The sequence below is a fragment of the Notolepis coatsorum genome (assembly GCF_963971535.1).
Source record: "Notolepis coatsorum genome assembly, chromosome: 7".
NCBI classification, from domain to species: domain Eukaryota; kingdom Metazoa; phylum Chordata; class Actinopteri; order Aulopiformes; family Paralepididae; genus Notolepis; species Notolepis coatsorum.
This window is the reverse complement of record NC_140171.1, coordinates 2,950,567-2,969,165: the sequence shown is the minus strand read 5'-3', so window position 1 is coordinate 2,969,165 and position 18,599 is coordinate 2,950,567. Positions and strand designations below refer to the sequence as shown.

Sequence of the window (18,599 nt, the reverse complement as noted above, 5' to 3'; positions counted from 1 at the left end):
GGCATACTTGTAGCTGTAGAGGAAGGGTAGTTGGTGTCTGTCCCATAACAAGTTGTATCTTTATTTCTTTTAATTGCATGGCGTGTGTCTCTACCGGTGTTCTGCGGAATTCTACTCCCTCCGCGAAAACTGCTGCCGTAGCGCGACTCGCCTATATCTTTGGACAGCTGGGTGACGTCACCCTATAGTTCACTCTGAATTCCAACAGGTGTAGCGACATTTTATAATCTACAAATACATTCGGATGATATTGTTTAAGATATATCACCAAGACTCAACAAGACGTTCGTCAGCAAGGTGGCAGAATATTGTAGCGTGAACGATTGTGGGTCATGCGCATGCGTGCGCAAGCACAGGAGCGCTGGCAGCAGAATTCAGCAGAGTAGTTGTTTTTAATCTAATTGTTAATACATGTATATCGCTATCAAAGAATGCTCCCACTACAGAATCATTTTATACGACCTCACTACTCACTCCATGTATACTGTATGCATATGTGGTGAGCATATTTTTATACTCTTATCATAACATTTTTATGTAAGATTTCTGGGGTAAGGTATTTCAATACACCAATATATCGCTATCAAATAAACTCAGAATTCAGGGAAAGAAACTGTTGCTTTTAACCATGGATTTATTTATATACACTCCATGTATACTGTATGCATATGTTGAACAAAAAAAACATTGAACAACATGTTATCAGTTATCAACATTCACACTTATTTACAGTATTTATTTACAGTTTTGATTGTACAGTTGTACAGTCCCCCCCCCCCCCCCCATCTACTTTATACTTTATACATTCTGCTGCAAAGCCAATTACATGCAAATATTTACATGCTTATACAGTAATAAGTTATGTATGTACAAATATGCGGTCCACCGATTCTCCATTGCTATACAGACCAGGGTCGGGATAAGTATTATTAACACACAAGTGATTTTTGATGCATAAAAAGTGATATTATTAACACGCAAGTGATTTTTGATGCATACAAAAGTGATTGTAAAACAAGATAACGCTAAACTCAGGCCTATATCTTTTTACAGCTGCGTGTTACAGCTGGGTGTCGTCAGCTGGGTGTCGTCATCGTCATTTTATCATCTACTTTATACATGCTTTATACATTCTGCTGCAAAGCCAATTACATGCAAATATTTACATGCTTATACAGTAATAAGTTATGTATGTACAAATATGGAGCGCTCGGCAGCAGAATTCAGCAGGGAGTAGGATTTTGCAGAACACCTGTTGAGCTGGCTGTGCACATATCTTGCGCAAGAGTCACCATGGTTCTCAGCAAAGGGCTTTTCTATGCAACACCTGTGTGTCGTAAGCGTCACACCTGTGAGCTCACTCAGAAATGTTGTGTAACTGGTTAACAAGATTGAATTCCATGTGAATTGTTGCTTTCAAACTTAATGTTATTGTCCACGTTTCTGTCGCGCCGCCTCTCTCTCTTGGAAGCAACAGAATCGTCTGTTCGCTCTTTCTTTCTTTTCCAATTTTCGGTTCAAATCCTCTTATAGTTCTTTCTCTGAAGTGGCAGCTTGTCTGTCCTCTGCTGGGTTTGATTTGTCTCTTGCCAAACTCCCTGTTCTTTGGACGATTCTGGTTGTCCAATTTTCCTCAGAGGTCCGTTCACGGTCCAACCCAACACAGTTTTGACTGCGTATGGACCCTCGTCCACACTCCGTATAACTCGCCAAGGCTCCAATGCCTTGGGAATGTTGGCTCCTATCAACAGGTCAATCTCAGGTATGTAAATGGCCTTGCATCTGTTCCTTTCTCTTTGTGGTGCATGTGAAGTATGCTAGGGTGCCTGAGACTGCATATTTTGCAAAAGAGGCGTTGCCTACATTCTTTACTCATTGTGCCCAATGCACAAACAAGCCAAAACACGCATCATGATCCTTCAAGAAGCCAATCTTCTCGCTATGCACCTTCCTTTCCAATAGAAAGCACATATCCAATGTGTGTCCACCTCCACAAAACCAACAAGACCTTGTACCAGATGAGCTTCTCTCCATCTTTGTTCCAGGTTCCTCTTTCCTTTCAATTGTTGCAATGGTGGTAGCATAGCTACTTTCCTTTGCCCTTGTATATGGTTGATTGCTGGACTTCCTCACATCCTTAGGTGCTGCTGCTGATGGTGTGTCCTGTATATTGCCAAACACTGGATCACTTGCAATTTTCACCTGTGGTTCAATGACGTCAACAATGTCAGGAAATCTAGCTCTATGGCCACGCCTTTCCTGCAGGTCACAGGCCACAGTGCTCCATTTGTCCCTGTGCTTGTAAGGCAATTTTCTAATGATAGCTAGCATGTTGGCAGACATGTCCAACTTGTACATCGTTTCCACTTCTTCCATGGCGTTGCAGCATTTTTCAAATATCTATGTCTGTAGATGATATTTTTGTATGATAGCCCTTCCAGAGTGGTAGCTTTTATCATAACTATCAAGTCATGAAGTATTCCCACCCCCTCAGGAAATCGCATTTCAGATGCTGGTGCATATCCTGCTTTAGACTCACGTAGAGGACATCTGTCAATGTTTCACAATATTGTGTTTGGTATCATTTTAAAGAGCACTATGTACTCTTTCATTCAAGCTAAGATGTGAATCTTTCTGACCAATAGAGAGGTCACTGGAGCTCTTTGAACAGTCAACAACACACATTTCTACACGATTTTCGCCTAAATGATATACTATCTTTTAGCCTTGTGTCATCTAGGAGCGACAGGGACACAAAATACTAAATATACAACACTCTCAGGACCATAAGGATTCAGGAAATGTATAATATGCCTATACTATTTCATTGTTACAGGTCATTGTGAGCCTTAAATTAGAAGAGCAGTATTAGGCTCCTATTAAACTATACAGAACAGCCACTATAGTATAGAATGGAAACATAGGTCCACCTGCATAGGGTGGATTTTTTTTCACCACCTGTTTTTTATTAATCCTTGAAGTGTCTATTGTAAGATTCTGACAGGTAACGGGTTGGAATAATGCCCCATGGGGTTTATTTTTAACCCTTTATTACACCTATCCTGAACCAAAACCTGAAAAATAAGAAAAAGAAAACCAGCATCACTTTTGAAGTTAACAACACATGGAGACAAATTAAAAAAATTTCCCAAACAAGTTTGACCCAAGGAATTCAGTACAATTGTTATTTTAAAGATTCAAACACAACTTGATAACATTTCAGGACAGAAAAAGCAAAAACCGCTGAAAAAAACCTATATCACATCTCTATTTCCCCTTTTTACTGAAATGTAGTGCATTGGACGAGATCGATTTAGGTTAATATTGGAAATAATATTGTAATAAAGATTGTCTCCATGCTGGTATGCCCTAAATATTATAGTTTTGCATAAACAATTATATAGAGACAAATTAACACATTTTCCCATGCGATTTTGATCAGTGATTTATTTATTGTTAAGGTTCAAACTATGTTTTCATATGCACTGGATATCATGGACTGGATATCTTCTTTGTTGACACAACATTCAAGTCTTTTTTCTATTTGTATTTTGTACCCTAAACTACTAATCATCATCATCATCAGGGGAGGAAATTAGGCCACTTTACTCGCCAATTGCGAGTATTTTTTACGTTTGGCGAGTAATTCATGAAGAGCACTCGCCAGTCTGGCGAGTACTAGTAATTACAAAACAAAACAAAAAAATCATTCTGCAATCTGCTGATTCGCTCACTGACACAAACCGAACTCTGACTCCCCCCTTGATTCCTCCCATTTGCGCCACATAATAATCAGACCATAACCAATGAACATCATCGTTGTACAGATGCGCTCTAAGCTCCTCCAATGAACACTCGTTTTCTAGAAGATGCCGCCCATCTAGGGGAAGTGGACAGACCACTGACTGCGCGCAGACCTACAAACTCCTGCCACCGGCAGCCGGCTTGACAACGTAGACAAACTTACAAAAACACATGAGTGGATGAAAATAATTGCATGTAGAGTCGTCGCTTTCGGATATCAGTGCGGTCTGACATGGGGGCGAACAACAGCATGCGACGCGTCTCCTTCGAGTCGGATGAGAATGACAAGTCAACAACATTAGCCGGCTAGCTACCTAGCATGTAACAAGCTACCATAACGCGCATTCAACATAGTGGACTATACTGAGCGGCTTTGCTTAAATGCAGCCGAGTGACATTTTATTATTACCGGGTTTCCCAGCATATCACCACTCGCCCATATGCCCTTCACAACGGTGATGTTGTCATATTTGGCATTCAGAATACACCCGCTGAACCCCTAGCGTTGTCGATTCGGTTCCAATGTATTGTCATCTTACAGCACAAGTACAGTACAACCAGAATACATTTGGCATACAACCAGAGTGCAAATGTAACAAGTCAAGTTCAAGTTGTTTTATTTAGCTATTACATTACAGTGAAATGCTTGGTTCTTTCACTGCCCAACCCAGTATTGATTGAAAACTTTATTTGCAGAATGGGTACAATACAGTACAGCTCAATACACACAATTGTTAAGGCGATGCAGACCAGAGAAGGACTTTAGTCTTGTTTACATCAGGGTCCCCCATTTCAGTCCTGTTTGCTTAATGCCTTGTCCACTTCCTCCACACTCCAATATGTTATGATGAATTGAAAATGGGGGACCCTGATGTAAACAAGACGAAAGTCTTTCTCTGGTCTGCATCCCCTTAACAATTGTATGTATTGAACTGTACTGTACCCATTCTGCAATCTGTTAATACACTTTTCAATCAATCAATCCCTTCAACCCTGCTCCTGTCAAACCTGCTCTTTCCATTCCCTCCATCATGTCCCCCCTTTCTGATGAATATTTCCTGCACTTAAGAGTCAGACACACATTCCTAGTAGTTGAGCTGTGATGAATGAAAACTTTATTTAACAGATTGCAGAATGGGTACAGTACAGTACGGCTCAATACATGCAATTGTTAAGGGGATGCAGACCAGAGAAAGACTTTCGTCTTGTTTACATCAGGGTCCCCCATTTTCAATTCATCATTCAGTATAACCTAGACCAGCCCAACCCAGCATCTTTCACTGCCCAGTTCAGCCCAACCCAGTCCAGAATAGTTCCCTCTTTCATGTTAATATGTGATTTAATGATGTAATATTTTGAAGAGTAGAGACAGTGTGATTAATTTACTATGATTGAAAATCAATTTAGACGAAGACGTACAAAGAAGTAATTATCCCATTTAGCGATTTTTTTTGTCTGGTAAAAAATCTATTTGGCTGGTAAAAAAAATCAGATACCCGCCAGTTGGCTGGTAAGCCAAAAAGTTAGTTTCCTCCCCTGATCATCATCATCATCACTAAAACTATTGTCAAAGTCTATCTCTTCCTCCGCCTCATCACACTCGTACTCTCCATCCTCCTCATCCATGTTATTTTTTGCGTAATCTGCCTCCTTATCAAGAGCTTCTTGCTCTTCTGACTCCACTTTCTGGGCCAGTACCTCAACAAGAGAAGCAGGGACGTGCACAGGACTTTAGAGGGGCAGGTGCTCAAAGGCGGTAAAAGGGCACTACACTTGTGTGTATATATTAACCGAGCACGTGTAGCGCGCAAGCCCGATTTTTAAGGGCCCTTTTCGGGCGGGGGGCCCCCTTTTTATGCTTTTTGGGGGTTTTTGGTGATAAAATATTGAATATTGAACTATAATAATCAGTGCAGGAGCTCACTTATGCTTGAAAGACACTTTTATCACTGACTTAAAAGGCCCATACATCTCCATGGCGGGGGGAGGGAATAAGTGCTTACCCTACAGACCCCAAGAAGTGCTGTATATTCTGTATTGTTTAATATAAATGCATTTTTTATTCCAATCCCGATTTGTATTTGAGATTCCCAAATCCCATCGGACTTGACTTCTTCGTGTCCCTCAATGAGTGTAATACCAGTATTCAACTGTATGCGCCACAGCGGTTTTCATCATCATCATCATCACCACCCACACTAAAATATAAAAATATATAGGTCCGCGGAGAGGCACGGTGAGGAGGCCGTGCAAACTGCAATGGAATATGGGGCATCTCTCTCTCTTTACCTAATATTTTGATTCTATCCTGACATTTTTCAGTTGGAAGGGCAGTCTATATGCGTAACGGTAAAAAATAAATAAAAAAGAGTTTTTTTTTCTTTTTTTCAAAAATGGCACTTTTTTGATGAGGCTCAAAAAGGCAGGTGCTCAAGCACCCCTTGGCCTCTATGTGTGCACGTGCCTGAAGAGAAGGACAGAGGATGGGTCCAACCATCCAGACAGGTTCTAACACCTCCTCATCCATTGTTTTTCCCAGTCCATACTTTGATCATAGGCTTTGGGCCTCTTTGAGTATTGGCTGTTCTGCTCTTTTGTAGCAGGCGACTATGAAGTTGGCTCGCTGTACATGTGGGATGAGACAGACCTTGGGGGGAGGCAGGCGTTCAATGTCTACTTTGGAGTTTGCATCCAAGACTTTATCAGCACCCATCATTTTCTGCAGCATCTTGGCTCACACAGCATCAACTGACTTCATCCAACCATGGCCACCCATAATGCATGTGAAGGACTCCATCTCCTGTTGGAGCTCATCTGTTACCAGCAACAATGCGCCAAGCTGACTAAAAGCCTTCTGGAATCTAGGGTTCTTCTGCAGATTATTCAACGGATTCACCCGTCTCTTTCCTTTGAAAGCGCTGGCACAGTCATCTCCAGAAAAGTCATAGTATCCCAGCAGAGTGCTGCAGTACTCGAGTCCAGAGACTCAGCCAGTTCGGACACATGTATTAGCTTGCAGTGCCGTGGTGCAGGTATCTGGAGAGGTTGGTCATGCTGACATGGTAGATGAGGATCATCAGTATATAAAGGTTGGTCATACTGGCATGGTAGATGAGGATCAGCAGTATATAGAAATGTGTGTTGTTGACTGTTCAAAGAGCTCCAGTGACCTCTATATTGGTCAGAAAGATTCACATCTTAGCTTGAATGAAAGAGTACATAGTCCCCTTTAGAATGATACCAAACCCAATATTGTGAAACATTGACAGATGTCCTCTACGTGCAGGCCCGGACTGGCCATCGGGAGCACCGGGAGTTTTCCCGGTGGCCTGGCCTGCACGGATTAAAAAAAAAAATTATATAAAAAAAAAAAAAAATGTTTTATTATTATTATTTTTTTTTTTGCCAGGCGATTGTTTCTAGTTGTGGCGGCGGCGCAGCGCGATAGTTAGATAACCTAGATGGGTGGGGAACAACCAGGATTTTACTGTCTGCCACAGAGTTGGAGAACTATCTGACTCTCTCTCTCACGGGCCGGCGGATCACACACACACAATGGAGCCGTGCTGCCGCTTGTGATTGGTGGAGGCGGGACCAGGCGATACAACTGATTGACAGCGGAGGCGGCGAATGGAATGGCAGACGGCACTCAGATGCAGAATAACAGCCAGGCAATGAGCCAGGTAGTGAGGGACTCGGGAGAGATACGGTAGAGCGAAAGTCAATTAACGTTGATGTCAAGATGGACAGTGGAAGAAAGAGAGAGGGTGGAGGAGAGAGGGATAAAACAAAGAAAAAGGAGAAGGCCCTTACAGGAGAGAGTGGTTAACTGTATTATAATAGTAAATAGAAAAATATGTTGTGCTCTTGTTTTTTTCTTTTTGAAGGTGGAGAGAGTAGCATTGCTAGTGCCACAGTTTTATTTGAGGTCCATAACAGTACATTGTACTAAGCAATTGTTGGCTCATTAGTTTGTGATTCACATGCACTAAAATTCACCAGAATGCAGGAAATTAAGTCTTTGTAACAAAAAATTTCCTGGTGGGGGACCCCCAGACCCCCCCGCTTAAAAAGTGGCCTGACTGGGGCTATATTTCGCGCTATATCTCCCGGTATGAATTATTTCCCCAGTCCGGCCCTGTCTACGTGAGTCTAAAGCAGGATATGCACCAGCATCTGAAATGCAATTTCCTGAGGGGGTAGGTATACTTCATGACTTGATAATTATGATTAAACTACCACTCTGGAAGGGCTATCATACAAAAATATCATCTACAGACATAGATCTTTGAAAAAATTATATGTACGTTTATTCACCCTGAGTGGCACCGACAAGTGAAATTTTGGCCTCTGGCCCATGGACTAATACCCTCGGTCATGAGCCATATGCTGACAGCTTTTGACAAGCTCACGAGGCTGCCCCCTAGTGAACTGTTCAAGGAAGTACAAGCAGTCCATAGGGTTGTCAGTCTTCTGTTCAATGCTGTGCTCGAATGACCTTATGAAGGTGTAATAATGTAAAGGGTCGCCATCGAAAACTTGAATGTCTCTTTTAGGCAAGAATGAAAGAGACTGTTGTTGAACTAGCAAAGCTGTTATTCATTTTGTTTCTCAAACAGTGATTATGTTACTGTTGCTGATTGATTGTTGTGGTGCAGGGTGAATGCTTTGGTGCTGAATCCATGGCTGTGCTTGAGTGCTCTGTAATGACCTTTGACCCTTGACCCCTGCGTGTCTTGACAATTCGGGTTGTGGTTGTAGATTCTGAGCTGTGTTTGTAGCAGGTAAAAAGGTTTGTGCTTCAGCACTGAGTGTTTGAACATTCCTTTGTCCTTTTCGGAAGTAAGAGCTCATGCCATTAGAATTGACAGACATATTACTCTGCACAATTTAGAGACCGCCAGACCAAAATGGCTTTTATGATGTGTGCTTGGCTGGGGCTGAGGATGCAGAAAAGATTCTTATTGGGGATTGGAACACGGATATGCAACAAAAAGATGCACGTCTTCAAATCCTTCAATAGGTTTTGTGATCTGCACGGCCTCAGCCAGCTAATCACCCAACCCACACGTGTATGAGAGTCAACTCAGACTACCATTGACCTCATCCTGACCTCGGACAAGTCTAAGATCTCCAATAAAGGGGTTATAGCGTGCGGGTTAAGTGATCATTATATGATATTCTGTACCCGCAAAAAGCTAAAACAAAAGGCTGGCTGTCACAAAACTGTCACATCTAAAGACCTCAAAACCTACTCTAGCGAGGCCTTTAACCTTGAACTGGAGAGCCTGGACTGGTCAGATTAACTCAATGGTACACTGGTTGAAGAAACATGGCTTGGTTTCAAAACCAAATTTTCAACAATACTAAACAACATGGCCCCCCTAAGAACCACCAGGGTAAAAAATCGCTGAGCCGTGGATGCACACTGAAATACTGACCGCTATGAAAACCAGAGACAAAAAATTCTCTGAGTTTCGTAAAAGTCAGTCAAAGCTTACCAAAAGCAAGAGCAGTGAACTCCAAGCCCACGCGACTGAACTCAAACTGGAAAGAAACAGACTAAGAAATGACGTAAACTCCATGATCAAAACAGCAAAAAAAATATTCTATCAATGACTAAACTGAGAAACAAAAACAAACCACGTGAACTTTGGAAATTACTCAATAATCAACTAGGCTCAGGGTGCGATCCACGGGGGGAGCTCGGTCCGCTATAGCTCCCCTAGATCAGACATCAGCTCCCCTGGGGGTCTCTAAAGCTCCCCTGGGGGTCTCTAAATTACTGAAAATAAATGCTACTTTTGCCATGCATTTCTAATTTTTCTGTAATTTTCTGTATCATCACCGTGTATAATAATAAACGTATGCTATTTTGGATGTATGATTAATGATTTGCGCACTAATTCACACGTAATATGGCAACATGCATGCTATTCTTGCAATTACCATTCGGAGCGCGGCGGCGCTGCAGCCTGCACGCACGCACGGTACAAATCAAACTTGACCCACTTTGTAACCTGTGGCTGTGAGTGACTTGTTGACACAGTGATCGTTTTGACAGCCAGTAAATAAGGTCACTCAGGAATGCATAATGTCTAAACGAAAACAAGTAAGCCTAACCAATTTTGGTTTCACGAAGACAGTGAAGCTGACAGAGCAGCAGGAGGCGGGCCGCGGGATCATACAGGCGACGCCGTTACAATTACACCTGCTTGGTGCTGCTCCGGTGGGGACTATTATTAGTATTACAACGCCCGGTGACCGTGCCGTGGAAGCCCAGCCCGTCCAGACGGCCGGACCTCAACAAGTGAGTTGTCTAGTATTATGTGTTCTGTAGTTACTGAAACTGATTGAATATATGACAGGATTCAAGAGGTTTATTTGTCACATACATACACAAGGCCTACAGGCTGCGATCACAGTATACTCCAACAGTCCGCGCGCCGCGCACCCCCCCCCCCCCCCCCCCCCCCGCGCAAAAAAGAATTATCTGGCTCACCCAAAGACCATGCTATGGTTCGCACACTGTCTAGGCTGCAGTAAAAAACTTAAAACCAGATTCTCAAACATAAACATAAAGACGGACAACACGCTCATCACAGACGAGCTGGATGTAGCCAATTACTTAAACATCTTCTTCACAAACATAGCCACAACACTGGTAAACAAACTACCCTCCCACTCAGGGCATTATGGGGTTGAACACATAGTAGCATACTACAAGAACCTAGGGGTCCACAAAGATGACTTCAAACTGGAACAGATGAGGTACTCAAAAAACTGAGCGCCCTCCAACCGAACAAGGCCACTGGCCATGACAACATCCCCTCCAAATTCCTCAGAGACTCAGCACCGCCATCACACACATAATAAACCTCTCCATAAAACAGGGACACGTCCCCAAGGACTTCAAAATTGCGAGAGTAACACCCCTGCACAAAAAGGGCAGTAAATTAGACCCTGGCAACTACCCCCTGTTTCTATCCTTACCTCCATCTCGAAAGTCATGGAATTTTTTTTATACAAACAGGTCGAAAAGTACCTCGCGAAAAAAAATCTAATCTACGAATTCCAATCTGGCTTCAGAACATCCCACTCCACTGACACATGCCTTCTCTATTTAAACGACCACATCAAACACGAGGTGGACGCGGGCAAATACTGCGGCATGGTCATGCTGGACCTACAAAAGGCCTTCGACACTGTCAATCACACCATTCTGTTTGACAAGCTAAAAGCAATTGGTTTTGATAGTCTATCAGTGAGCTGGATGCAATCCTACCTGGAGGGGAGAGAACAGAGGGTGGAGGTAAACGGTACCCTATCCCCCCCCTCACAGTGAGCTGTGGTGTTCCACAAGGAAGCATACTAGGACCGCTACTATTCCTAATTTATGCAAATGACATGTCGTCAGCTTGTGACTGCAACTTGGTCCTGTTTGCGGACGACTCAGCCCTGCTGGTCTCTGACAAGAACAAGTTACAGGTTGAAAAAACCCTCAGCTCAGAACTAGGCAAAATCTGCATATGGCTCGCTGATAACAAACTATCATTACACATGGGCAAAACAGAGTCCATTCTCTTCGGTTCAAATAACAAACTCAGCAAGACCGACGGCTTCTCAGTTACAGTGGGTGACAATATTGTCACAAGGAAAGAAGAAATTACCTACCTGGGTTCCATCCTAGAGGCAAATCTTTCCTGTGACAAAATGGCATCCAATGTAATAAAAAAAAAGTCAACCAACAAACTCGATTCTTGTACCGGATCTCCTCTCTGGTAAACAAGAATACCCTGAAGACTCTGGCAGGAGCACTCATTCAAGGGTACTACGACTATGCTTGCACCTCATGGTACCAAAGCACCTCAAAGGCGCTAAAAACAAAATTACAAACATCTCAAAACAAATTGGTCAGACTACTGCTTGATCTTACTCCTAGAACCCACCTCACCCCTGCCCACTTTGACAAACTAGGATGGCTTAGAGTAGCCGACAGAGTACAGCAACTTGCAATGGGCCTGGTCTACAAGACTGTACTAGTACTACTAGTATGGTTGTCAATATTCCAATGTACAGTTTTGCTTGTTTGTACAGTGTTTCCACCCCCCCCCCCCCCATCCAATGTAAATTACCTAGTATGGTTGCCAATATCCCAATGTACAGTTTTGCTTGTACAGTTGTACAGTGTTTCTCCCCCCAACCCCTCCCTACCCAACCCCCCCCCCCCCCCCACACACACAACCTCCTCCAATGTACAGCCCCCCCCCCCCCCCCCCCCCTCCAATGTACAGTTTTTACGTCAAATGTATATACTCCCTTTTCTGGACTCTTTTTGTATCACAAACAGTACCGTATTTGCAAATCTGGTATGTCATAAATGTATAGATGTAGCAGTACTGTCTATCTGTATGTCATGTATGTCATATATGTCCTGATGAATTGAAAATGGGGGACCCTGATGTAAACAAGACTAAAGTCTTTCTCTGGTCTGCATCCCCTTAACAATTGTGTGTATTGAGCCGTACTGTATTGTACCCATTCTGCAATCTGTTAATAAAGTTTTCAATCAATCAATCAATCAAAACTCGCCTTCCACCACCGCCCACTACTCCCCAACCTGTCTTCAATGCACAGTTCCGACGGAGGCAGACGCCGCCACTTGGCGCACCTCGTCAAATCCATCCTCCCACATGAACATGCCATACTTTCCAAACATTCAACCACTGCACGAGCTCCCCTCGTTCAAACTAGTTGATTTCAATTTCCCCACCGAAAGTTTACGTCGCTCACGAGCGTCGGCTACCAAACCGTCCGTCTCTCTCGTCAACGAGCCCAGACAGCCTTTCCGTAAACTGTCAACCCGTGAAAAGGAATGAAATTCCATAAGAACACTCCCATTAGCGCACACACACACACACCCCCGTGAGAACGCCCACCACCTAAAGTGACAGTACACCTAATAATACAACACAAAAGATAATACTGAGACCTCCATTACGGCGCCTACAGTAACCTTAACCACACTGTTACCATAAACTAACGCTAACCTCTTACCATAAACTAACCCGCACTTTCTATCTTAACCACAACTGTTAATAGTTAAAAGTGTGAAATAGATTTTGTCACCTGAAAGGGCTATCGACAGGCAACAATTAATTCGATATATATATTGTATTACAAAATATGCACACCCAAGCCACTAGTGGTCGCCAAAGTGCCGGTGGGCAATTCATCCTGAAGAGGGCCCACATAAGGGCCCTTGCAAGGTAAGATGTTTTAAAAACTTTGACCATATAACTATTCTAGTTGAACAGACAACCCCATATATTTTGGTTTTGGGTGACACTTGGCTTGGAGAGAATATTGATAACTCAGATTTGGCTCTTTGTAATTATAATGGACCGTATAGGCAAGGGTGGGGGAGTAGGAATTGATGTCATGTCTAGTCTTCCAGTGACGATTTTAAATGCTGTCTCTCTCCCAAAGTGCTTTGAGTTTCTTGCTTTAACGGTTCAACGTGGTCTTGATTCTATGACTGTGGTAGAAGTGTACCATCCTCCATCAGCACATCCAGATACTAAGCTGCTTTAGTGAACATGCTTTCTGAATACTCTGTTGATGAGTTGCTTGTAATGGGCGACCTACATTTGAATTGGCTGAGTGATGTTTCTTTGCAGCTGAAAGATTTAATGTGTGGCCTAAACTTAAGCCAATTGATAGTAGCACCAACTAGGCCAAACCTCAAAGATCACTAAGTCCACTCTGATATACCTTATTTTCACTAAGGTTGATAAATATCCTTCTAGTGGTGTTTTTGAGCTAGGTGTAAGGAAGTCAGGGTCTCAAGTGGTGTCAAAGAGGAATTTTTAAAACTTTGATACAGAGAGGTTTATGGGTGACATAAATGTCATGTCTGAGCCTGAGGTTCAGGTGGCCTTGTACTCACGTATAGACTAATTTAATGCTGTAGTAAATAGACACGCTCCATTCAAGAGGGTTCGCATTAAGGACAGAGTCACACCATGGTTCAGCCCTGGGTTCTCTCCAGTGTTTAGGGATAGGAGTGAATGAATGAATGAAACTTTATTTAACAGATTGCAGAATGGGTACAATACAGTACGGCTCAATACACACAATTGTTAAGGGGATGCAGACCTGAGAAAGACGTTTGTCTTGTTTACATCAGGGTCTTGTGCTCGGCGCTCTGGTGACTCAACACTGGCTTGCCTTTCATCTCACTATATGTCTTGTGTGTATTTATGTGATAAATAAACCTCTTGAATCCTTTCGTCAGATTAGGAACAAGTGTACAAATGCTGTAAGAAAATCAAAAACAGACTATTACCTTATTCTAGTTACAAATGCATATTCTAATCCTGCAACATTTTGGAATGCAGTAAATGTAAACAAAAACAAATCTTCCAATTCCCCTCCCACCCATATTTAATTCAACAACCATGAGATCTCTGATAAGAATGCCATCTGTCAGTTATTTAACCAGCATTTTGCTGAGACAGGACTTCTTTTTGGCAGACATATAACTGGGTCTCTTTCAGCTGCTGCAACTGATAGTCGGGGTCAAATGTCTCCTCATTGAAATTTTTCTCTCATCCCATTTACACTTGATGAGGTTTATCACGCAGTAGTAGCATTAGACAACTGGTGAAGATGGCCTGGAGCAGTGGTCACCAACCTTTTTAAGCCCAAGATCACTTTTTTTTTGGTGGAGGCAAGATCTACCTATTGAAGCGTTGAGAGAAAAAGTCAGCCAAGATTGTACTTTAAACTAAATTACTTTTATTTGCCTGTATTCTAATTACATGCAATGCTTTGGTCCAACATTAAAACGTCAAAGTAGAACTGTAATATGTACTTTTTCAGTCAGTGCTAAGTGCAGTCATCTTATGCAGCATCACTTTTCACATCAAAACAAAAGTAGAACTGTAATGTGGACCTTCTCCTATTAACATTGCCAAACATATTTACAATTAGCATTTTATAAAGTAGAACTGTAATATGTACTTTCTCAGTCAGTGCTAAGTCACTTTCACATCAAAACAAAAGTAGAACTGTAATGTGGACTCATATTATTAACATTAGAACATGCTAATTGTAAATATGTTTGTCAAAGTAGAACTGTAATATGTACTTTCTCAGTCAGTGCTAAGTGCAGTAATCTTATGCAGCATCACTTTTCACATCAAAACAAAAGTAGAACTGTAATGTGGACTCTCAGGGAAAGATTTTTTTTTTTTTTTTTTTTTTCCGGGAAATATCTACAGGGAAGGTCTCAAAGATCGACCAGTCGATCGCGATCGACGGGTTGGTGAATGGTGACCACTGGCCTGGAGGCTTACTTGATCAAACTGGCTGCTCTAGTTATTACTGAGCAGTTGACTTGCATATTTAATATCTCTGTTGCCTCTGGTAAGCTTCCTCCTTGAGTGGAAATCGGCTAGCGTACTCCCACTACATAAGGGCGGTGAGAGAGTTAATTTAGTATAGACCCATCTCTGCCCTTTTTGGCAAAAGTATTGAGTCACTAGTAAACAATCAGTTCAAACATTTTCTTTCAATTAACTCAGTGCTTAGTAGGGGCAGGCACGTGCACACATAGAGGCCAAGGGGTGCTTGAGCACCTGCCTTTTTGAGCCTCATCAAAAAAGTGCCCCTTTTTATTTTTTTTTATTTTTTATTTTTTTTATCGTTACGCATATAGACTGCCCTTCCAACTGAAAAATGTCAGGATAGAATCAAAATATTAGGTAAAGAGGGAGAGATGCCCCATATTCCATTGCAGTTTGCACGGCCTCCTCAGCGTGCCTCTCCGTGGATCTATATATTTTATGCATAGCGTGGGTGGTGATGATGATGATGATAGAAACCGCTGTGGCGCATACAGTTGAATGCTGGTATTACACTCATTGAGGGACACGAAGAAGTCAAGTCCGATGGGATTTGGGAATCTCAAATACAAATCGGGATTGGAATAAAAAATGCATTTATATTAAACAATACAGAATATACAGCACTATTTGATCACCAAAACCCCCCAAAAAGCATAAAAAGGGGGCCCCCCACCCGAAAAGGGCCCTTAAAAATCGTGCTTGCGCGCTCGGATAATATATACACACAAGTGTAGTGCCCTTTTCAGCCTTTGAGCACCTGCCCCTCTAAAGTCCTGTGCACGTCCCTGAGTAGGGGTGTAACGATTCCACCTCACAACGATTCGATTCGATTACGATTCTTCAGGCAACGATTCAATGCATCATGAAATCTCTTCATTTGATCACGATTCGATTCGATACATTTTCTATCAGTTAATTCCCCAAAACATTTTGAATACACAAATGTGGCTGGGGGAACTGATTCACTCAGCATGAATGGACTATAGGTCAATAAAAACAATACACACAAAAAACCATTAAAAAAAATAATTTTTTAATTTTGATTAATTTAGATTATAATCGATTCTAACATATTCAAATCGATGCATCGAATCGAACACATTAGAATCGATGCATTTCGATTAATCGATGCATCGTTACATAGTGCTTAGTCCTCATCAGTCTGGTTTTAGAGGGTTAAAAGCCTAATTGTATTTTTTATTTAGTTAATAAATGTCTAGTTGTAATTCCTTATATACCTAATGTAGCGCATCTTCTTGAAGCAGATTCAGCTTTTTTTGCTCTGATTTGACTTCAGTTTAATTGCATTGTTATACTGTTCACATGTGTGGTGCCATCAGTCATATATAAGTAAAGATAAAGTTTGAATGACTTACTGAACTGGTTTAATTTCACACCACACTGCTTGTTTGTTATTTCAGCACCAGGCACTGTCCACCGACTTTTTTCATGTTGAGCAAGCGCTACATTGCACCTCGCTGCCTACCTGTTATTCACTCTCAACACGGATAAAACAAAGTATAATAAGCATTCTTTAGGTTGTGGTAGTTTCTCTATTTGGACATTATAGCTAACATCTAGCCTAGTTGGCCAGAATAATTTTTTATTTAATTCTTTTGAAAATAATCTGAGGGGCCAGATATTATTGCTGGCGGGCCAATTTCGGCCTGCGGGCCGCCTATTGCTGACCTGACTCTAGTGCATCTAGGTTTTGGCAGTAAAGACAATGGTGTAACGGTCAGGAGGACACAGGAATGGATTCCTGAACTGTATTCGTGGTCCAGCAGGATGTATTTGCACAGTTCAATATTCGGTACACATTCCTTTAGCGGTTGTTGAGAGTAAATTAGTTTGATTATGGCCCCTATGATGTCATCTATACCTGCATCACTGTACATATTAATACTATAACTCTTTTAGACTATCACAACTGCAAGCAGGCAGGCTACACAGTATATGACTATATACTGACGGACAATCTATATACTGAAAAGACTGCATATATCGGTATCGGTTGATATCGGTATCGGAAATTAAGAGTTGGACAATATCGGTATATCGGTTCGGTATCGGTAAAAAAGCCAATATCGAGCATCCCTACAATATGTCGCAATATTAATATCGCAATACTCACCATATCGCAATATAGTTAGTATCGCAATACTATCGTATCGTGAGGCCTCTGGTGATTCCCACCCCTAATCCATACCGAATCCGTTTCAGTGTGTACCGTACCGTACCGAACGGTTGTGTAGTGTACCGAACAAATACAACGGTATGTTAACCACTAACGACTGCCCACTGGGGGCTGTTTTCTCCACAATCTAATATAATTATTATTATATATATATTTTTTACAAGTCTATTATTAATTTCAATATAGAATATTTGTTAACAGCCCTACAAGTACAATTAGTTACGGCACACTACATCACCCGTGAGTGGAACATGGAAAGCCAAACTTTCCCCCCACTGTACCGAAAACCCGTACCGAACCGTGACTGTAAAACGTACCGAACAGTGGTTTTTGTGAACCATTACACCCCTAGTATTGCTTAATTGATTGATTGTAATTTTGGTTTGTCTCTGTAGGAGGAGCTTCCAGGATAAAGCCTGGGATAGAAGCTCCTCTCAGGGGGAAGAGAAAGTAGAAGGAGAAGTAGAAGCAGGCTTGGAAGAGAGACACAGCCTTGCTGGAACTAGTTCTCATAGCCAAGGGCCTAGTTGTTGTGTGATATTTAGTTTGTATGTAAAGTTGAATAGTTTTGTATTTTTGCTCTTATTTTCAAATGGAATTTCTTTATATGTAAATGCTATGTTATTGTAATTAGTTTGGCTGCAGCCTGTTTTTCCACTGGTGAACAAAAGGAGAAAATAAAAACAAACCACCGGGTGATGATGACCTTCCTCAGACTCTATTGTTCCACCGCTTGGCCACATCCTAACAATGGTCAATAACAAATAAATATACAGTGATATAAACAGTTACCATCCAACAATCTAAATATACCGTGATATACATTTTATATCCATACCCCCCCCCCATATTGTATCACTTGTGCTATAAGCTTTGAATAAACCTTTTTTTTATTTAAATTTTCTTTATATATTTGTACAGAAAGACGACAGACACTGAAGTCAAACGCCTGATGGAAGAAGAAGCTGAGGACAAGGTGGAGGAGAGGAGGACAGAAGAGAGGGATGATAACATGGAAGGTCCTCCTACTAAAGAAAACACGGATGAGTCAGCAGAAGGGTGAGAACGTTCTTTCATCTCAAGATAATCTGTTGATATCCTAGAGTTCCATAGTAAGTACCTTTTTAATTCCTAAAGCACATTTTAAACAAAGTGATGGCACTATAAATAAAACACAGTAAAACATG

The 18,599-nt window shown here is 41.8% G+C and overlaps 1 protein-coding gene across 1 annotated transcript in view; it reads left to right on the top strand.

Moving 5' to 3' along the window:
- The first annotated feature begins 1,707 nt into the window (after nt 1-1,707).
- Nucleotides 1,708-18,599, top strand: part of LOC311232586 (uncharacterized protein) — a 44,605-nt gene continuing 27,713 nt past the window's right edge. The window contains exons 1-2 of the mRNA XM_084319447.1: nt 1,708-1,762; nt 18,334-18,471. Of these exons, the coding sequence (XP_084175573.1) occupies nt 18,365-18,471 (107 nt within the window). The 5' untranslated portion in view covers nt 1,708-1,762; nt 18,334-18,364. The remainder of the gene's footprint in view (nt 1,763-18,333; nt 18,472-18,599) is intronic.